Source organism: Macrobrachium rosenbergii, chromosome 8 (genome assembly GCF_040412425.1).
Source record: "Macrobrachium rosenbergii isolate ZJJX-2024 chromosome 8, ASM4041242v1, whole genome shotgun sequence".
Taxonomy (NCBI): Eukaryota; Metazoa; Arthropoda; class Malacostraca; order Decapoda; family Palaemonidae; genus Macrobrachium; species Macrobrachium rosenbergii.
Window position 1 is genome coordinate 38,911,032 of NC_089748.1, and position 19,893 is coordinate 38,930,924.

At 37.2% G+C, this 19,893-nt stretch overlaps 2 protein-coding genes and 1 pseudogene across 2 annotated transcripts; all 3 read right to left on the reverse strand.

The window, feature by feature from the left end:
- Nucleotides 1–15,943: 15,943 nt before the first annotated feature.
- Nucleotides 15,944–16,907, reverse strand: LOC136841116 (uncharacterized; annotated as a pseudogene).
- Nucleotides 16,908–17,542: 635 nt separating this feature from the next.
- Nucleotides 17,543–17,899, reverse strand: LOC136841117 (uncharacterized). The gene has a single exon (XM_067108162.1). It carries the CDS (start codon nucleotides 17,897–17,899, stop codon nucleotides 17,543–17,545), a length of 357 nt encoding a protein of 118 aa, XP_066964263.1.
- Nucleotides 17,900–18,146: 247 nt separating this feature from the next.
- On the reverse strand, nucleotides 18,147–18,722 carry LOC136841118 (craniofacial development protein 2-like). Its single transcript, XM_067108164.1, has one exon. It carries the CDS (start codon nucleotides 18,720–18,722, stop codon nucleotides 18,147–18,149), a length of 576 nt encoding a protein of 191 aa, XP_066964265.1.
- Nucleotides 18,723–19,893: the final 1,171 nt, after the last annotated feature.

Genomic DNA, 19,893 nt, shown 5'->3' on the forward strand with positions numbered 1-19,893 from the left:
TTGCTCAAGGCTAAGTTAAAGTATGTGTATTTACATGAATGGCTATGTCAGAAAATGTTTGTCAGGCAGGCAAGGCTTTGAAAACAATTATAACACAAGAAAGCACAATGGTGTTTGATGCTGTGCAAATCACATGGCACAAACCTCTGTAAACAGTTACGAGTAAAAAGCCAGTAAGTGCGTGTATGCTGCATGGTGAAGCACGAAAGAAAGAGCTGCCACATGGGCCTATGTATTGACTAGCACTTGATCATTGCGGCTGCTGTCCCCTGGCTGGTAGATGACGTAAACTGCACTGCGTAATAAGAAATTTAGCTCAGAAGTCAAACAATGTGTGTATTTGGAAGAGGCTGCTTGCAACAGATCTTGCTTTAATGAAGGTGACTTTCAGCGGCAGAGAGTACCAATAAAGGTCGCCTGGGCCTGGGACCACGTGTTGAGGCATGACTCTCGGAAGAGGCGCGATGATCGCTGACTGGCCAACGTGTCTCTCTTTGTTCCTTTCGGTGGTTCACTGCTGTGACTTCGGTCGAAGTCGAGTCGCTCCGCAGAAGACGGGTTGTGTCATTCCCTATGTTTGCGGCGAGCATCGCCTGTGACCAGTCAGGTGCTGTCTACTGTATCTGCCTCCCCGGCATATTGGCTCCGGCTGGCTTCGTTTGAAAGCTGATCTTCACGGCGTCACATGTTGAAGAAAGTTGAAAGTGCAACAGTGTGGTGTGAGCCAAAGGAGGGGCTTTACTATATGACTACTCGCCCTTCATATCATTGATCTTAAATACTGTTATTTTTCAGCTTTTAAATGAAGCTTTGACACAATTCTTGAGAATATATATATATATGTATATATATATATATATATATATATATATATATATATATATATATATATATATATATATATATATATATATATATGTGTGTGTGTGTGTGTGTGTGTGTGTGTGTCTGTGTATTTATCAGCAACAGGTATAAGTAGAGAGAGAAAAGACAAAGAAAGAAACTGCTCTAGAAGCAATGTGTCAATAATGTGTATATCATGTTAATGAACTAACATAAGCTGAGCTGTGAGTATTCTGCTATGTAATTGCTGTAGAAGTAAAGATTTAGTGTTTGGAAAATCCGAACTGTATTTTTATTCGGAAGATGAAGGTAACAGAGAAGACATTTTATTCGAGATTATCAAAATCACACATTAATCGATTATAGATAATTTCAATTCAAGTCTGTGATATAGTGATAAAGAAAAATCTTCTTACATATTACGAGCTATTATTATTATTGTGTGTGTGTGTGTGTGTATTATTGTGTGTGTATATAAGGCGAAACCTGATGCAAACGAACAGTACAGGTACATCAAAATATGGTGTTCATTAATAATAGAAGGCAATAGAAACAAGAAAAATGCTCACTTATTCGGAAAACAATTGAACAGAGTAACTGAACATGCGAACAATAATATAAATGGTATTAAAACGAAAACGATTTAGGGTAATCAATCGTGCATCTTCAGTTGAACACGAGGTGATGTGCACAACTCTCGAAGTATTTGACATGAACTGAAGGCCTCTCGAGCTGAAAATCCGCGGCGGCGACTGTGCTATGATCTGATCGCTCTCTGGAAAAGGGTGAGAGATCGTTAACAGCTGACAACCTGAAAAATGACTGAAACAGAAGACGTGAAGTCCCAGTCGCAACTGCTAATCTTGAACACCGAAACTACCACAACACTATCTAAAGACAAATCACCCAAGGCTGTTTATCCACACCGGCGTATTCTGGACAGATGACTAAATCGGAGATTTGCGCTGATTTTTGCTGTGAACTGTGTATACCCAACCATGCATCATTATTACTTTCATTAGATGTTTCTCATAAGTAAAATATGGTCAAAAAGTAAATCAGTAACAATATCAAGCACCGAACTTTTATTCGGCAGAGTTCCATCTGCGCGAAAGAGTGGATGGAAAAATATTAGCGTATCTGCGAAATCAACAATGTTTTCGTTTTACCCAGTCCAGCCAGCCTGCAACTTCTTCACCGACCACTGTCGCATGTGCATTGAACCACCACACCCACAAATATTGCATCAACAGCAGCTGGTAATCTGTTTTCTGGCCATCTTCCTTTGCTGCATCCACTAAGCAACAGACCAGAGCTGGCTGCAATATTGGCCATCTGGCTTCATAAAATCCATGAACAACTGTTGCGCTACCTATGAAATATCTTCAAGTAATCTAAAACACTCAAGATTCGAAGTTTAGAAACAAATTGCTTATGCTAGCAATAACAATGTTCACTAAGCTGGTGTGATGAACGACACAATGTGAGTTTATTTGGACTACAGCCAAAATAACATAAGCTCACTGTGCCTATAACAGACACTTTATTAACTGACTTATAGCTGTCTTTTGTGGCATGGTGCCCGAACACATTCTCTGTTCGAGATAATGTATTCAGAGGAATTAACGTGAAAGTCGAAAAATTTAAGAAGATAGCACATTAACATTGCTAACAAACCACACTATATATTATATATATATATGTATATGTATATGTATGTATGTGTAATAACATGTATATGTATGTAATAATAACAACAATAACAATACATATATATGTATGTATGTAATAGACTGTAGGCTGACGAGATTCAAGAGCCAGGTATTTGAAGAAAGAGCTGAATATGAGCTCACTTGATTAAATGAGAATGGAAGAGCATTTAAATGGACGAATGTTAGAAATTATGATTTAAGAACTATAAACAACCTTTGAGAAGATCAAAAAAAAAAAAAAAAAAGTTTGTTATGTTAAATTGACACGAAACTAGATGAAAAGCGATGACAAAATGATGAGACAGACCATGGTTAAGACCAGACATGATCGTCTTTATTTGAAGCAAATAACAAAATAGAACAGTGTTGAAGAAGAGGATGACTTGTAAATATTAGACTAGATTAGTGAAGTAAGTGAAAAGAGGCATTTAAGTGAAAAGCGAACTTTAACAGACCGAAATGAGTCGGAAAAACTCTACAATAGTGAAACTTGAAACTTTAACACGGCGAAATGTTTATGAACTATGAGAGGAGTGGGACGTGAATAAATCGGCAAATGATGAGGACTAGCGAAAAAGAAAAAAAGGAAGATTTTTCATGTCATGTTATTGAAAATGATCATGCTCTAGCCTTGAGAGTGAATATGGTAGAAAAGAAAAGACCCGCATATTGATAATTTGAAACCTGGTAGCAAGCGAACTTGGAACGAATAAAGATTGCAAAAGTGAAGTGAACGTATTTATTGAATTCTACAACTGCATGCAGTGAAAGAAAAATCAGTGAATATAATGAAAACGTCTTGGCTTTCGTGAAAATGGTATTTTAATTTTTAGATAATACTATGTCTTAAGTGAAAAAGCTATGGTAGATTGAAAACGCTGCCAGTGTTGAACTGGGAACCGTGAATCATGAATTTGGAACGGCGCCGGCAACCTGAGCTGACCAGTAACGTGATTGCTGGGAAGAAGGCCGTGTATCATGCTACTTGTTGTGCAACTGCTGCTGTGAGGAAGTTGAAGAGCGTCAGCGTGCTGTGCTGTCGGCAATGGGCAACATTGGAGACACCAAGTGCAGGTGCAGAGGATAAGTATGCGAATGCGGCTGCATTGTTGTAAATGAAAGTGACAACAGTTTGACTCTGGCAGGACTGAGGCATATTTTCTTCTGTGGTTGTCCAATATTTTTTTTTTTTTGAAGGAAGAATACGCAGTAATCTGAAGATAATGGCAATAAAGAAAGTGTGTTTGTATGAAGAAGGCAAAAAAGACTATGAAGCAGGCTCAACAGCTATGAAGAAATAATTATAATAATTGACCGAAAATGGAAGCATTACCATTGTAGCTATTTGGAGCAAAATAACAAGGCAGGAGAAAGGTGCAGTACTGAAACGATGAATATTGTGTAATTGAAGAGATAATTCAGTGACAGATGTTGAACATCCCTAGCCTGAAGTGGCTGAGATGAAAGAAGAAGACTGAAGTGAAGATTAATTGTTGTATAATGTAAATGTTGGCAAAAGAAGGGTGGAAGGCTACTAAATACATTGAAGTGACAAAAAAAAATGAAGACTAACCAAGATGTAATGTTTTGAAAGTGATTTTATCGTAATGAAAGAACAGTTAATAGTGAACGGTGCAGGCTGTGCTGAAAGTCTAGAAAGGCCGGACGAAGACGACTAATGGAAAAGACTCGTATCCAGAGAACTTTAGATATATTGATGACATGTTTGTGAATGTTTTACTGCACAGAAGTAAATCAATATTTCAACAGTTAAAATATGAAAATGTCGCGACATTCTTATATTTACTCAATCCTGAAAGAAGAGATATTCAATAATATATATATATATATATATATATATATATATATATATATATATATATATATATATATATATATATGTATGTATGTATGTGTCTATGTGTGTATGTGTGTATATAAAACACATGCTGGGTGGGGCTCTTCAATCAACTAATGTGATCACAACCAATTAATGAGCTGCCGTGACGTCAGGGACTTAAGCTATATATATAACTACCAGGTAAGTATGTTCAAAAATTTATTTTATTATGAAAATATCATTTTTAGTGAGTATATATGGAAACATGGGTATAAATGTACTCATTGTATGAATGTGTACCAGTATAAGAGCATATGCCTTTGTGCAATTTTTAATTTCATTTTCATTCATTCATCACCATATCGAATAACCAGTTTGGTCCCAGTGCTAGGCTTCTAGCCTAGACCTGTCATTTCATCCAAATCCTTCGGGCCAGCCCTATGAGAGCTGATAGTCAGCTCAGTGGTCTGGTTAAAGTTTTTTAATAATAATAATAATAATAGTAAAATCACTACATAATGATAACATACGCGGCCATCTTCCTAATTGTATTAAAAACTTTATGACTGGTCGCACTTTCCAGGTGAGAATAGATAATGTTTATTCCGAAACATTTCCACTTGAAAATGGAGTTCCACAAGGGAGTGTCCTTAGTGGTACTCTGTTTACATTAGCAATTAATGATAGCAGTAACATGCTGCCGGTCGGAATTAAAAGTAACCTGTATATGGATGATTTTGCCATATATACAGCGTCATGCCTATAGCATGCAGAATGAATGATCAATAAAACCATAATAAAAATAAATGAATGGACCTCATCTGTAAGCTTTAGGTTTTTCATAGAAAAAACTCAAGCTGTCATGTTTTTATAAAAATAAAAATTGGACAAAAGGTGAAGAAATAGAATTAAATATCAGAAACCATAATATACCAATAGCCAAATTGCAAAATTTTTAGGATTAATATTTGATGCACACCTGAATTTGAAAGCCCATAATATTATAACGTACTTATCAAAATGCAAAGGGCCGTTAAGTCTAATTAAAAAACATCACACAAATTGGGGCGCTGATAGACATACTCTTACCATTTTGTTTAAAGCAACAGTGGTATCAATAATTGACTATGGAAGTGAAATATATGGTTCAGCGGCAGAAGCAGCACTGAAAATATTAGATTCAATTTACAATGAAGAATATGCACAGGAGCATTTAGATCCTCACCAGTCTCCTCAGTACAAGTCGAATGTAGCGAACTGCCACTGTTCCTCCATAGAGAGTTCATAACAATAAAAAGTGCATTAAGAATCATGACAAGTGATTCACCAACAAACAATCTATTTGATCTAAGGGACATATTTATAAACAATCATCCACCTCCTTTCCCAATTAGAGCTAATAGATTGTTTGAGTCACTGAACATAGATATACAAGTACCTTCAACAGTGAAGTTACCACCCCATTGGACCATGAATAAAGTAAGGACTTGCACACAGTTGAAATATGTATCAAAAAGTTCCTCATATACCCCAGAACACCATAGACAAAAAACCATAGATCATATAAGACGAAAACGTTCACATTACATGATTGATATGGATGGGTCTAAATCACAACATGGGTTAGGATATGCAGCTATAGCCCAGAACAAGTCACATCAGTTATCTTTGCCTAATAATGCCTCAGTCTTCACAGCAGAGTTGTTTGCAATTGCAGTTGCCATCAAAATTGTAAATCGAATATCATTCAATAATTTTGTTATTTTCAGTGACTCAAGAAGGGCTATAGAAGCCGTTCAAGGTTACTACTCAAAAAATAATATTGTACAGGAAATTAAATATGAACTCCATAAATTGTATAATACTGGAAAAAATATTGAAATATGCTGGATCCCTGCCCATGTAGGGATTAAAGGAAATGAAGAAGCTGATAAAGCAGCTAAAGAAGCAGTCCAAATGGCAAGAGCAAATGTAAAAATCCCAATTAGTGATTACATAAGAGATATAAAAACAATCATTGTAAATAAATGGCAAAATGTATGGAACGAGGAACCTATAAATAATAAATTGAAACAGATAAAATCCAGTGTTGGAAAATGGAGGTCATCATGTGAGAGAGTGAGACGCACACAAGTAATTCTGACGCGTCTGCAAATAGGCCACACTCGTCTGACACATGGACACTTGATGAGCAGTTCACATGGTCCTCCTCCCGAATGCCCAGAATGCAAAGTGTTGACAACAGTCAAACATGTGTTGTGTGACTGTCAAAATATAATCAACAGCGAGTATCAACTTTTGGAAAGAAATTGATGGGGGAAATTTTGTTGGAATCTTATACATTTTCAGTCATTCCAATTTTAACATTCATGAAGAAATGTAACTTAATAGAAAAAAATATAAAACCAAGGAAATAATAAAAATACAGAAGTCCGTAGGGCGTTTAATGAATTAAAAAAATATGTAATTTATTCTGAATTTTAAATTTAAATTTTTTTGAAATTTTATTTTATTGTTTTCAATCTTTAATGTTTTTTTTGGTATGTATGGAAACGAGCAAGTGTATTTACCGTATGCATGTGTTTCAGTGTAAAAGCATGTTTATTATACAGTTTTTCTTTTAAACTTCATTTTCATTTATTTCATCAAGCGAATGACCTATTTGGTCCCAGTTCTAGGCTTATGACCTAGACCTGGTATTTCATCCTAATCCTTTGGGCCAGCCCTATGAGAGCTGATAGTCAGCTCAGTGGTCTGGATTAAACTATCTTATTAATAATAATGATATTAGGAACTGTGAGTTATTTAATAAAATATAAAGATAAATAAATAATAAAAATATGAAACCTCGTAGGGCGTCTAATGAATTTTAAAACAGCTACATTTTAAAATATTGCTTAACTTATTCTGAATTTTAATAGACCTTTTTAGTGAGTATGTATGGAAACATAAGTATAAATGTATTTATTGTTTGAGTGTGTTCCAATAGGAGAGCGTATGAGTTTGTGCAGTTTTTAATTTCATTTTCATTCATTCATCATCATACCGAATGACCTATTTGGCCTAGACCTGGCATTTCATCGAAGTCCTTCAGGCCATCCCTATGAGAGCTGAAAGTCAGTTCAGTGGTCTGGTTAAACTACAACAGCAACAACAACAACAACAACAATAATAATAATAATAATAATAATAATAATAATAATAATAATAAACAGTTTTTAGGTAGATTTTTATGCATAATGCCAAGTTCATACTCTAAAGTTAAAAACTGTTGTGGAAATGTTATTCGTGACTCAGATGGAGGAACTTGTAAGGTTGAAGACACTTGAAGTTATAAGCCTGGAATGCATGTAGAAGATTGCTGAATAATTTTCCCAAATAATAATAGATAATTTATTACTACATATGTAAATTTTACTATCATTTTTTATTCTTAAAAATTCCTAGATGACTGAACTTGATCAAGTACAGTTATGAAAATCCTTCTTTAGAATGCCATAAAATTTTAGTTATTTTCCAGGAGGTCATTTAAATAATTTAAGAACGCTATATAAAAAAAATGATAGAATATCCTGTAAGTCTTTAAGTTATGATATGGATTCTGGAACGAACCCTCAATTGTACCATACTTTTTTCGTGCACTTCTCTTGTTCTAATAATGTAGACTTTAGGAATTTTTTTTTTTTTCGTTTTTAGGGTCGAAAGCCATTTCCCCAAAAACTTATTTTGGTAATGTAGTCTTCATGACCATTTCCTTTTTTCTATATTTTCTTTTAGGTCTAGAGCTGTTTTCTCAAACAACCTTAGGCCCAGAAGATCCACTGGTTTGTCCAAGACAAACCTTTACAAGACGGCACCACAAGCACAACAGCAGAAGTACAATCCTTACCATCTGCCTTTGAATTTTTCTGGCTTTTCTGGATATTCAGTTCCTCTTCCAGACTTTTTTGAAGGATTACCTGATCCGAGCATTCAGACTGAAAATACCCCTGATAGTTCTGATGTACATCATGATAATATTTGTTCAACTTCCACAGAAGCGTTGAAGTCGCCTTATATCGGTGTAGGTCATTTGCCAATTGGGGCTACCACTATTTTCCAAGACAGTGTGCAAGATTCAGTAGCCCCTCGCCACACTAAGACTTTACATACACATAACCCACGTGATGGCCTGCAACATCCTCCCACTTCATTTCAGAATGCAGTTGGTCAGCATTATTGTAATGTAGGTGAAGCGCTTGTTGGAGTGGAGACACATCCTGAACAGATAGAGATTGTAGTGACTGATTGTGGGAAAAGGACAACGACAAAGATTATGAAAAAAGTCCTTGCAAAGGAAGATGAATGTGTGGCCTCTCCAAAAGCTCTTTCAGAAGTACCTTCCCCAAACGCTCAGAGTTGTAGTGCACCAGATATTTCTGGAAAGTCCCTACCTAATAATTTTAGGTATTCAGATGATTCTGGTATTGAACCTCACCTCCACTCATACACTATCAGTCGTGAAGAATTTGAAGCAATGGAAAATGCTGAAACTGTAGTATCGACGTCACTTCAGGAATGTTCACCAGAGAAAGAGGTTCTTTGTCAAATATATCCAGCTGAAAAAGTAGTAGGTCGGGATGCAAAGCACCATACATTTAATAGCTCTCCAAGAGAGAGAGTAAAAGATACAGGAATTAAGGATCGGGTTAGAAGTAGTACATTATTACGATATAATGACAATACATATGAATCGTATGAAGATGGTGATACTTCATGTAACTCTGTGAATCCTGCTTCGTGGCAGAATGAGTTCAGTGATGCTTATAGCAATACTGAGAGGTTACACAATGAACTGAGTTATTTTCAGAATTATGCAAACAATAATACCAAACAGTTACGGGATATTCCCATCAATAAATCATCCAATAATGATTGCAGTCTTGCTGGACTTAATACTAATGCATCATCTGCACTTATGAACCCATTTACATTGCTTGCAGAAATAGAGGAGTGTGATGATGAAGGATTTCTTGTTGATGACTGTAGCAAAGGTAGTGCTGAATTTAGCACCTTAGATCGTGATGTGTTACATGACATTATGAAAAGTAAAATTTTGTGAGTGGCTTATCTTATAAACCTCTTTTGTTGGTTGCAAAGTTTATTTTGATTCTTCACTGTTAGTTTGCTTTGATCATACTATGTAGTTTGTTACTTAAAAAATTTTTGTACTCTGTTATTCTTTTGATTGTATCTTTAATATTTAGTTTTAAGATGTATTTTAGTCATATTTTCTCTGTATTCCCACTGATAAGGATTTTTTTAAAGTGGTGAATTTTTTTATTATTTTGCAGTTCTTGTATTTTATGTTAACAGTTATTCCACTGAAAAAATTATTTAATCTATAAAAATTGTATGTCTAAATCATTGAAGAAAATTTATTTATAAATTGATTTATTCTAAAATGGTTGCAAAGTTTATTTTAATTCTTCACTATTAGTTTGCTTTGATCATACTATGTAGTTTGTTACTGAAAATTTTTGTACTCTGTTGTTCTTTTGATTGTATCTTTAATATTTAGTTTTAAGATGTATTTTAGTCATATTTTCTCTGTATTCCCACTGATAAGGATTTTTTTAAAGTGGTGTTTATTTTTATTATTTTACAGTTCTTGTATTTTATGTTATCTTTAACAACAGTTATTCCACTGAAAAAATTATTTATTCTATAAAAATTGTATTTGTCTAAATCATTCAAGAAAATTTTTTATAAATTGATTTATTCAAAATGGTTGCAGTTTATTTTAATTCTTCACTATTAGTTTGCTTTAATCATACTATGTAGTTTATTACTAAAATTTTCTACTCTGTTATTCTTTTGATTGTATCTTTAATTTTTAGTTTTATGATGTATTTTTAGTCATATTTTCTCTGTATTCCCACTGATAAGGATTTTTTTAAAGTGAATTTTTTTATTATTTTACAGTTCTTGTATTTTATGTTAATAGTTAATTCCACTTAAAAAGTTACTTAATCCATAAAAATTGTATGTCTAAATCATTCAAGAAAATTTATTTATGAATTGATTTATTCTAAAATGGTACATACATAAAGTATATATGTAAATTTTGAAAGAATGAGGCTAGTATGTCAAATAGTTACCTAGTTTTTTTATATTCTACAGTGAACTTGAAAGTCCTTTTAATTTTTCTCATATACTTAATGATTGTTTTCTAATTACTCTGGTTGAAGTGAAAGAGACTTTTAATAATGTTTCATGTGGATGAGTTGTTCTTCGAAGGATAAAATTTTATGATTTATTGAAGCTAAAATTTGATGATTTATTGAGGCAGAAGTTGCTATTTTTCCCAAAAAACTAGATTGCCAGACATATTTTCAGTGTTTATTAATTTAGAGGTTAAAAACTATGAAGTTATGGAAATGTGGATATGCACCATTACTGCATTGATTATTTGATGTTATCTCATGGTTACGTGTTTTTTCTTCTAATAACTAGTGCTTATTTAGAATTATTAATGTAAAAACTTGTGCACAGTTTACTCCAGAATTACATTTATTGCGTTTTGTGGCACTGTAATAATAATGTTTAATCCAAAGAGTTGAGTGTTTTATTTTTTGATTGAGGTTGTTTCTTAAGAAATTGGTACTTAGTACTCCCCGAGTAGTTTGGTGAACTTTGTTAGTCATTTTCACCTGATTCCGACCCCTTGACGAGTTGGGGGCTTAGGGATCCACTGCAGGAGTGTGTACTCCTTTATGCCTACTCTCTCTGCTGTGGATTCAACTGAACAGTCAGAACTGTCAATCCTTTACTCCTCCTCCTCCTCCTATAAATTTTACCCTAGCCCTCTTCCTCTTTCGTTGATGACCCTGGCGTGTCCTTCTTCCTCTTTCGTTGACGACCTTGGCGTGGTATTGGATTACGGAATTCACTGCTCTTTTAACTTGGAGGGTGGAGTTAGATGGCATTCCACCCCACTCATAAAACTACTGTAGAGTACCCGACACAGTTGAGCGAGGGGATATTTTGATGTCAAGCCATGGGCCCAGTGCTGGGTCCGATCTCGACGGACTGACGACCCTTGAGGCACTGTGGGTGTGGTGTTTATACAGTTGAGGATCTCAGGACAGTTACCACTGTAGGTAACAGTATTGCTCCTCCCCCAGTTGGTCCTCCCTGGTGAGAGGACCTCATACTGAACGAAATTTATATTTTTTGTCGTATGGAAAACACATCAAACCTCCTTACGACTTCTGGCATGGATATGGACTGTTCTAAAGAGAGCCCAAATTACAAAAGTCAAAGTGGTATTAAAATGTTAATACCATTTACTAAACTCAAAAAGCCTAAGTAACGTCATACCCACTATTGACTCACTTCGACTCCCTCTTTGGGAGTGGAAGTTGGTCAAGGTCTCTAACTATGGAAACTGACCAAAATATTTCATCTTTAAAGTTAGAAAATTATTTATTAAATAGGCATCCAACAGCAGAAATGTCGTTCAGACAAATAAAAGAGAAGACTTGGCTTATAGAAGCCATAAAAAAAGTCAGTCCGAAGACTATTTGTTTTTAAAAAATATAGACATTATTAAATTAAAAGTGAAAAAACATGATACTATGAACAGCATTCAGGGTACCATTGTACTTCCTGAAAACAACAACGAACCAATCAAAAAGAAAATGCTATTAGACTTTCTCGAAAAGAGATACCCAAAGGTCCAGGGTTGTGAGGTATATGTTGTACCAAGTAAAAAAAAAAAGTGATAAATATTAAAAACAGCAAACATAAAATTTGAGGGTGAAGATATACCTCAAAAAATGAAAATTTTAGGCCAAAACAGAAAGTTAAGACCCCATGTCCCAAAGCCACTACAGTGCTAAATTGCAGCAAGTATGGGCATACAAAGAAAAATTGTCGAAATGGACCGGTATGCACTAATTGTGGATCTGCCGGACATACCACACAGTGGAAGCGCAGTGAACCAAAGTGTAAACTGCGGGCAGAATCATCATGCAAGATCCAAAGAATGCCTGTGTTATATATACAATACGGAATTGAAAGTGTTACAAGAAAGAACAAGAATATCTATAAAAGGGTAAATTAGAATTAAAAGGAGAGGGATTTAAGATGCAGCTAAGAAACTTAAATACTCTTTAATAACAAGAACCAATAATGAAACAAAAACACAGATAAAAGTAATGGAACACAGAAAAATAAATCTCAAGAAGAAATTAATGTTTTACAGAAAAAACTAGAATGGTAAAGAATAAAGAAACAAGTACAAATGATTTGGATAAAATTTTATCATATTAAGAAATATTAATGCAAATGCAAATAGGAGGACAAGAAGCTACTGCTACATAAATAGTAGAGGAAAGTTGTGATGAACTGGAAATTAAAGACAAAAAGAGGCCTTTGGGGAGAACACAACCCAAAACGAGAAACCAAACATTATTAGAGAAACAGCAGTTAACCAAAGACAAAGGATATGAAGAAAGAACAAAGAAAAGCAAGCTAAGAATATACCTTTATCTCCTCAAATAATTGTTAAACCTATGGAAGCAGATATCCAAAAGTGGAAGAGAACCACACCATAGATGACGATGATTATGTCAAGGGAGAAGAGATGACTTCATCACCAATAATTGGTACAAGACGAAATGAAACAGGAAATGTAGTTGGAATCACACTTGAATGTAATGATTGTTCCCTCGAATTGTGCAATAATAACAAAAACATAACAAAAGATGGTTTAACAAACATTACAAGAAATTTTATGAAATATAGAGAAAAAGAAACCACTGACTTGGGCACCCATGAAAAAGGCTGCATGTGCATTGCACAATTGATCTTTATGTATAAAAATGGATATAGGTAAGTGTGTGTTTGTTTATATTCCAGGATAACTCTGAAACTCATTGAGCAATTTCATCCAAATTTGGTACAGACATGACTCAATATCTAGAAAAGAATACTCTGGGGTTAAGACATCACTAACACAAAAGGGGGTGGGGGTGGAAAGGGCTTCCCTGCAACGGGCTAGTTCTGCCCATAGACTTAGTTAACTAAATAAACTCTACAGGTTTATCATACCTCATTTGGGTATACACACGACTTACTATCTGGAAAAGAATACTGTGGGGCGTAAGACATCATTAGCATCATAGGGCTGGGGGTGGGAAGGGGGTGATGTAAGAAAGATTGAAAACTACATACATTAGTGTCTGATCTGTAATTTTCAAGATCGCTGAGATGAGTAGTGATACTCTTGATTTTCAGAGCTGAATGGCCATAGTTGCCCCAGTGCTTGGCAAGTATGCCTAAAATTTGTAAATCAATCAATCAACCCCAATGCCCTTAAGTCCAGGTTCAGCCCTGATAGGAAGGGGGAGTGAGAAAGGGTGAAAAACAAAATGTCAAAAATGACAGATATTAGTGTCTAATCCATAGTTTTCGAGGTCGCTGAGATAAATGGTGACAATCCCAAAGCCCTTTAAGTCTAAGTTCAGCCCAGTAGGAATGGGGGATGAGAAGGGGTGAAATATAAAATGTCAAAAATGCTGGGCAATGTAATTGAAGCAACTTTCTTAACAGGAAAGAGAGAGAACAGTGGGTGTTAGGGAGAAGAAAGAGGGAAAGATTGAGAGAGAGCTGGAGAAAAAAACAGAGGAAGTGTGAGAGAGAGAGTAGAGGGCATGTTAGGAGGAGAAAGAGTGAGGGAGAGTTGGAGAGAGAGAGAGAGGGGGTGTTAGGAAGGAGAAAGAGAGAGAGGTTATTGGTTATCATTCAGAGTTTTCCTGGGCAGCACTGTGTTTGTCAGCTAGTATATTATAAAAAAAAAAAAAAAAAAAAACAGATAAATGTCGTGAGTAAATTATAAGAAAAAACACAAGTTGATAATGCAAAAAAAAAAAAAAGAAAGCAAAACTCGACCGCTATAACATGATATTTTCAATAGTTATATTATACAATGGAATGTCAGTGGTGAACTGACCAGTTTACATCTAGGAGAAACACAATTACTAAAAGAATATGAACCGATGATGTTATGTTTACAACATGTCCCCTTGAGTAGGATGCCTTGACAAAGTGAGGAGCTAAGGGACCCTGGCCTTTGGGCCCGTGTCCTGACCAATCATCCCACGAAGTCTTTGGTTGAAATGGCGTGGACATTTCCACTTTTGCAGAATTTTACTGCTTAAGTGAATCTGAGAAGGGATCGCATTTGGGAAGGAGTTCGCATTTGAAGCTAATTGTGGGAGTTGTGGTGGTTGAGTCACCACCCGATATGGTTTGGACCTAAGAGATAGTGATAGGATTTTCCCATTGCTATATTGAGGCTGATTTTTGGAGGTGGGACTCTAGCTTTTGTCTGGAAGCCTGCCAATACATTTGGAGTGGGGAGCCGGTCCCCATTAGTGGGGGCAGAACTCCCAGCAGGAGGACTGGCTTATACCTGGGCCACTGCAAGCGTATTAGCGCTATCCCAAAAGGGTAGGGTATGGGGTAGGCTATTGGGAGTCAACTCACACTTGTGCCAATACCTGACTGATCCACAGTACTTTCTTGATATAACGAAGCAGTTTTGGGTGGGTGGGTGAGCTAGTTTGTGTGTGGTGGTCTGGTGTGTGCATGCTTGGCATCTTGGGGTCTCTCTGCATGCTTTGACGATGTGTTGGGGTGGGAGGCTAGGCAGTCGAAGCTGACTGGTTTTCCCTTTCTGATGTGCTGCTGGGGTTGTGCTTGGGGTCTCTTGGGTGTCAGGTGTGCACTTTTTGGACTTCTGCGTGTGGACTGGCTTTGCCTAAAATTTATGGATTTGGCAGCTAGTTTTCCCTTCCCTTGATCCTATGACTCACCAGCACTGGCAACGGCTTCTGGCATGGAAAAGGATATTGGTATTAACTTACAGATTCCACCTCAGAAAGAAGAAACTAAGGTTGATGCAGCCTCTCCACAAGGAACTCCACAAAGAAAGATTCTAAGAGTGATGAAAGTCACCACAGAAAATTGATAGTTCTGCGTGCATATGAAACACCCCTTGAATGCCATTATGAGTCTATTTTTGTATCATTTGAACAATATGGGAAAATTTTAGAGATAGGTATGAACTACAATGAAGCTGATGAGAAATGGGGCTTGGATCTCTCTTGAGAAACACGAAGATGCCTTTAGTGCCACATGTAACATGAAAGTATTGTAATTCATAATTGTCATATAAAGGGAGCACTTTGTGACAAATTCCCTAGAAATTTAGATGTTTATTGCCCAGCTGACTGGAATGAAAATGAATCTCCAACTCCTGAAAATAATCTGCAGAGAGGACCTAAACTCTCCCAATGGCATATAGCAACTGCACAAGGGGAGAATTATAATTGTTTTAAATTCAGTAAATGTTTGCAAAAGAAAGTTAGGCACTATGACATTTCTAGATTTGGTAAAAAATCTGTTCTTATTCGTTGAGATCCAAGACACAATCACTTATGCTTTGTAGTTTAAAAGTAGATGACAGTGAAATGTTCTTCTTCTCAGCTTGATCCCATTTTTATATGGGGTCGCCGTTTTGGATGAGCCGTTTCCATCTATTTCTATCCTGCGTTCTGCCTCATCAATTCCCTTCTCACGCAGGTCTCGCCTCACACAGTCCTTCCATCTCTTTCTTGGTCTCCCTCTTCTTCTTCTTCCCTGGACCTCCATCCCCATAGTATGTCTACCAGCGTGGTCCTCATCTCTCCTCAACAGGTGTCCATACAATCTCAGCCCCCCATCCTGCACTTTCTTTGATATTTCCACCACCTTGGTCGACCCCTTAATGTAATCATTTCGGATCCTATCGTCTCTCATCACCCCAGCCATCCACCTAAGCATTCTCATTTCTGCCACATCCATCTTCTTCTCCTCTGTCCTTCTCAAGCTTGCTGTTTCTGTGCCATACATCATTGCTGTTCTTACCACTGTCTTATGAAATTTTCCTTTTAACCTCAGCGGTACTCTTTTGTCACGAAGTCCAGAAGCCGCTCTCCAGTTGTTCCAGCCTGCCTGTACCTGATGTTTTACTTCTTCTTCCATACTTCCTCTGGCATTAACAAAGGATCCCAAATACTTAAAATTATCAACTCTCTTTATTGGTTCTCCCCCAAGCTGAATACTTTCCCTGTCACCCCCCACATTGGTGGTACACATATTCTGTCTTAGATCTACTTATTCTCATTCCTCTGTCCTCCAGTACTTGTCTCCATCTTTCCAATTTCATTTCCAGATCTTCCCTGCTCTCTGGGCACAGGACAATATCATCCACATACAATATGTTCCACGGTACTGCCTCCCTTACTTCCTCTATGACAACATCCATCACTATGTTAAAGATGAATGGGCTAAGAGCCGACCCCTGGTGTAATCCTACTCTCACCTCAAAACCCTCCGTCTCCCCAACACTGCTCCTTACTCTGGTAAATACATTCCGGTACATCTGATCAATCCCACTTACTTCTCTGGCTACACCCTCTCCCTCAGGCTCCTCCATACCTCTTGTCTCGGGACCCGGTCATAAGCCTTTTCAAGGTCAATGAATACCATATGTAGGTCCTTTTGTTTTTCCCCGGATTTCTCCATTAGTTGTCTCAGACAAAATATACCATCTGTTGTTCCCCTTCCCTTCATAAATCCCATCTGCTCTTTACCTATTTCTACTTCTTCTCTTAGTCTGTCATCTATCACCCTTTCCAGTATCTTCAAAGTGTGGGACATTAGTTTAATACCCCTATAATTACCACACTCTTGGACATCTCCTTTCCCTTGGAAGATTGGGATCAGTATATATACTCCCATGCCACTCACTCATTTGGTATCTTTTCCTGCTCAAGGATCTTTATCATAAGATCGTAAAGTATATCCACTCCTTCATCCCCTAATGCCTTCCATGCTTCCACAGGTATCATGTTTGGTCCAGTTGCCTTCCCATTCTTCATCTTCTTCAGTGCATCCAGCACCTCTTGCTTAGAAAACCTCATCACCATGCCAATGTTCACCTGCCCATCCCCTCTTATTAGTCTGTTCTTTTCTTCATTTAACTGCTGTTCGAAATATTCTTTCCATCTCTTCACAATGTCTTCCTCCTTTCTAAGTACTACCCCATCTTGATCTTTTATTTGTTTGATATGTGTAATATCTTTGGTGCTCTTATTCTAGCCTTTGACAGCTTGATCATCTTATTTAATCCTTCCTTCGTCCCCAGCTCATTATACACATCATCATACGACTTTGCTGTAGCTTGGGCTACCACCTTTTTCACCACCTTGTTTTTCTCTCTAAACCAGTCTCTGTCTTCTTCCACTGACTGTGACTCCTCCCATCTCTTCTTTGCCTCCTTCTTATCTTTTATACTTTCCCAATGTCTTCCTCCCACCACCAAGTCTCCCTTTCCTCCCATACGATCCCAGATGTCTCTCCCAGCATCCCCTTTCCATGTCTTCTCATTACTGCTGCATTTCGTGCCCACCATTCTTGAACATCTTCAATTCCTGTATCAATATCCTCCAAAACCCTCCTCTTAAACTCTCTCTTCTTATCCTCCTCCCTCACTAATTTGTACCATTTAATTTTCCTTATCCCTTTAGCTTTGGTTTTTCCTTCCCTTTTTAGCTTCAAATCCATGCATGCTTAGCAGTCTGTGTTGGGGGCTACATGGTCGCCTGGGATAACTTTTGCAGTTCTTGACCTCCCCCAGCTTTATCCTTTTATGTAGGCAGTTAGTCTATCTGGGAGCATCTTGTCCCTCTCCTACATGTTATTAGGTGTTCCCTTTTCTTCTTAAAGAATGTGTTTACTATTGCCATGTCGAGTGCCACAGCAAAGTCCACTACACTCTCTCCTTCTGGGTTTCTCTCCCAAATTCCATGTATCGCCTCATTTTCACATCCAACATGGCCATTCAAATCTGCCCCCACTATCACCCTCTCATGTTCTTCAGCTTCTTGCATTACTCCATCCATGTCTCTCCAGAAATTTCCCTTCTCTTCTTCTGTGCAACCAACTTGTGGTGTGTATGCACTTATAATATTCGGAATCTCTCCTCCAAAACACATCTTCAGTTTGATGATACGGTCATTCTTTCTTTGGGCTTCTATCACTGTATTCTTCAGTTCACCAGACAGTACTATGCCAACTCCATTTCTGCCTTGTTTATTTGCTCCACTATAGTACAGCTTATATCCATCACCCAATTCTTTAGCTTTATTTCCTTTCCATCGCGTTTCTTGCACACACAAAACATCTACTTTCTTTTTCCTCATCAAGTCAGCCAATTCTCTACCTCTCCCAGTCATGGACCCAACATTAAGCTGACATACTCTAAATCCAATGTGAGCTCACTTCTTTAGCTGCACCCGCTCCTGATGCAGTAGCCCTCGCCTAATCGCAGAGTTAGGGTGATGTCTCTGTGCGCTGTTTACGGAGTGCGCCCTAGCATTACCTCTTTCCGCATTTCGGCTCATTCCAGGTTTTAGCACAGATTTTTACGGCCGGATGCCCTTCCTGACACCAACCCTCCCTATTTATCCAGGTTTGGGACCTGCACCCATAAGGGTGACTAGGTTGGATGACAGTGAAATGTTAGTAGATATCAAACCCCATGTTAATTTTAGTTACGGAAGAGGGTTAATCTTCAAAAGGGATTTATATGACTTCAAAGAAGAGGAGAGATTAGATATGTGTCCACAAGTTTGGCAGGTACATAAAATTCCAAAAACTGCGATGACATTTATCACTTTTGAGGATCACATGAAAAGGTGTCGGTACACATACAAAAAAAAAAAAAAAAACCATTACAGTGCTTCAATTTTTTCTGATATGGTCATCCTTCTCGAGTCTGTAAAAATGACAGGTTCTGTGACAACTGTTCTGCACCAGCACATGGCGAATGCACATTAGGCCCTCAGTGCATTAATTGTAATCTGGGTTATAAGTCCAGTGATAGAAAATGCCCACATTTTCAAATGGAAACTGCTGCTCTACTAATCAGATGCAGGGCATATACGTGTGGGTTATGCTAGAAGACAGAATTCTAGGTAAGGGTAAGAATTATGCTAAGGCCTTGAACCAAATATTAGCAAGCAAGATAAACAAAATATGCCAGGTAGGCCAATGAATGCAAACATATTCTTCAGATATAAATGCTAAGCCTCCAATTCAGATAGCAGTGAGCCCAATTTTGGATATTACTCCCTGTCCCTCTGCACCTTCTTCTCCTAAGATGAGCCCCCCCTCAATGTGGGACCACCTTGACATGGTGAGGGGGCTCTTGAACCCCAGGAATTTGTTCCCGGGTTCTGAGTCCAATATACCATTATAAATTTCTTTGGGTTAATTTTTTTGAGGAATTTTCCACTCTTGCTAAAATTTGTTGGACCTGATAAATAGGAAACGATATCATAGCTGGGATTGGGTTTATATCCAAAGCTAAATAGTGAGAACTGTGGTAGGACCATCAACTGCCTG

Bases quoted from the DNA above. Each gene is read 5' to 3' on its own strand.
- LOC136841117 (XM_067108162.1), bottom strand. From the start codon at position 17,899: ATGGTGGGCACGAAATGCAGCAGTAATGAGAAGACATGGAAAGGGGAT.
- LOC136841118 (XM_067108164.1), bottom strand. From the start codon at position 18,722: ATGACTGGGAGAGGTAGAGAATTGGCTGACTTGATGAGGAAAAAGAAA.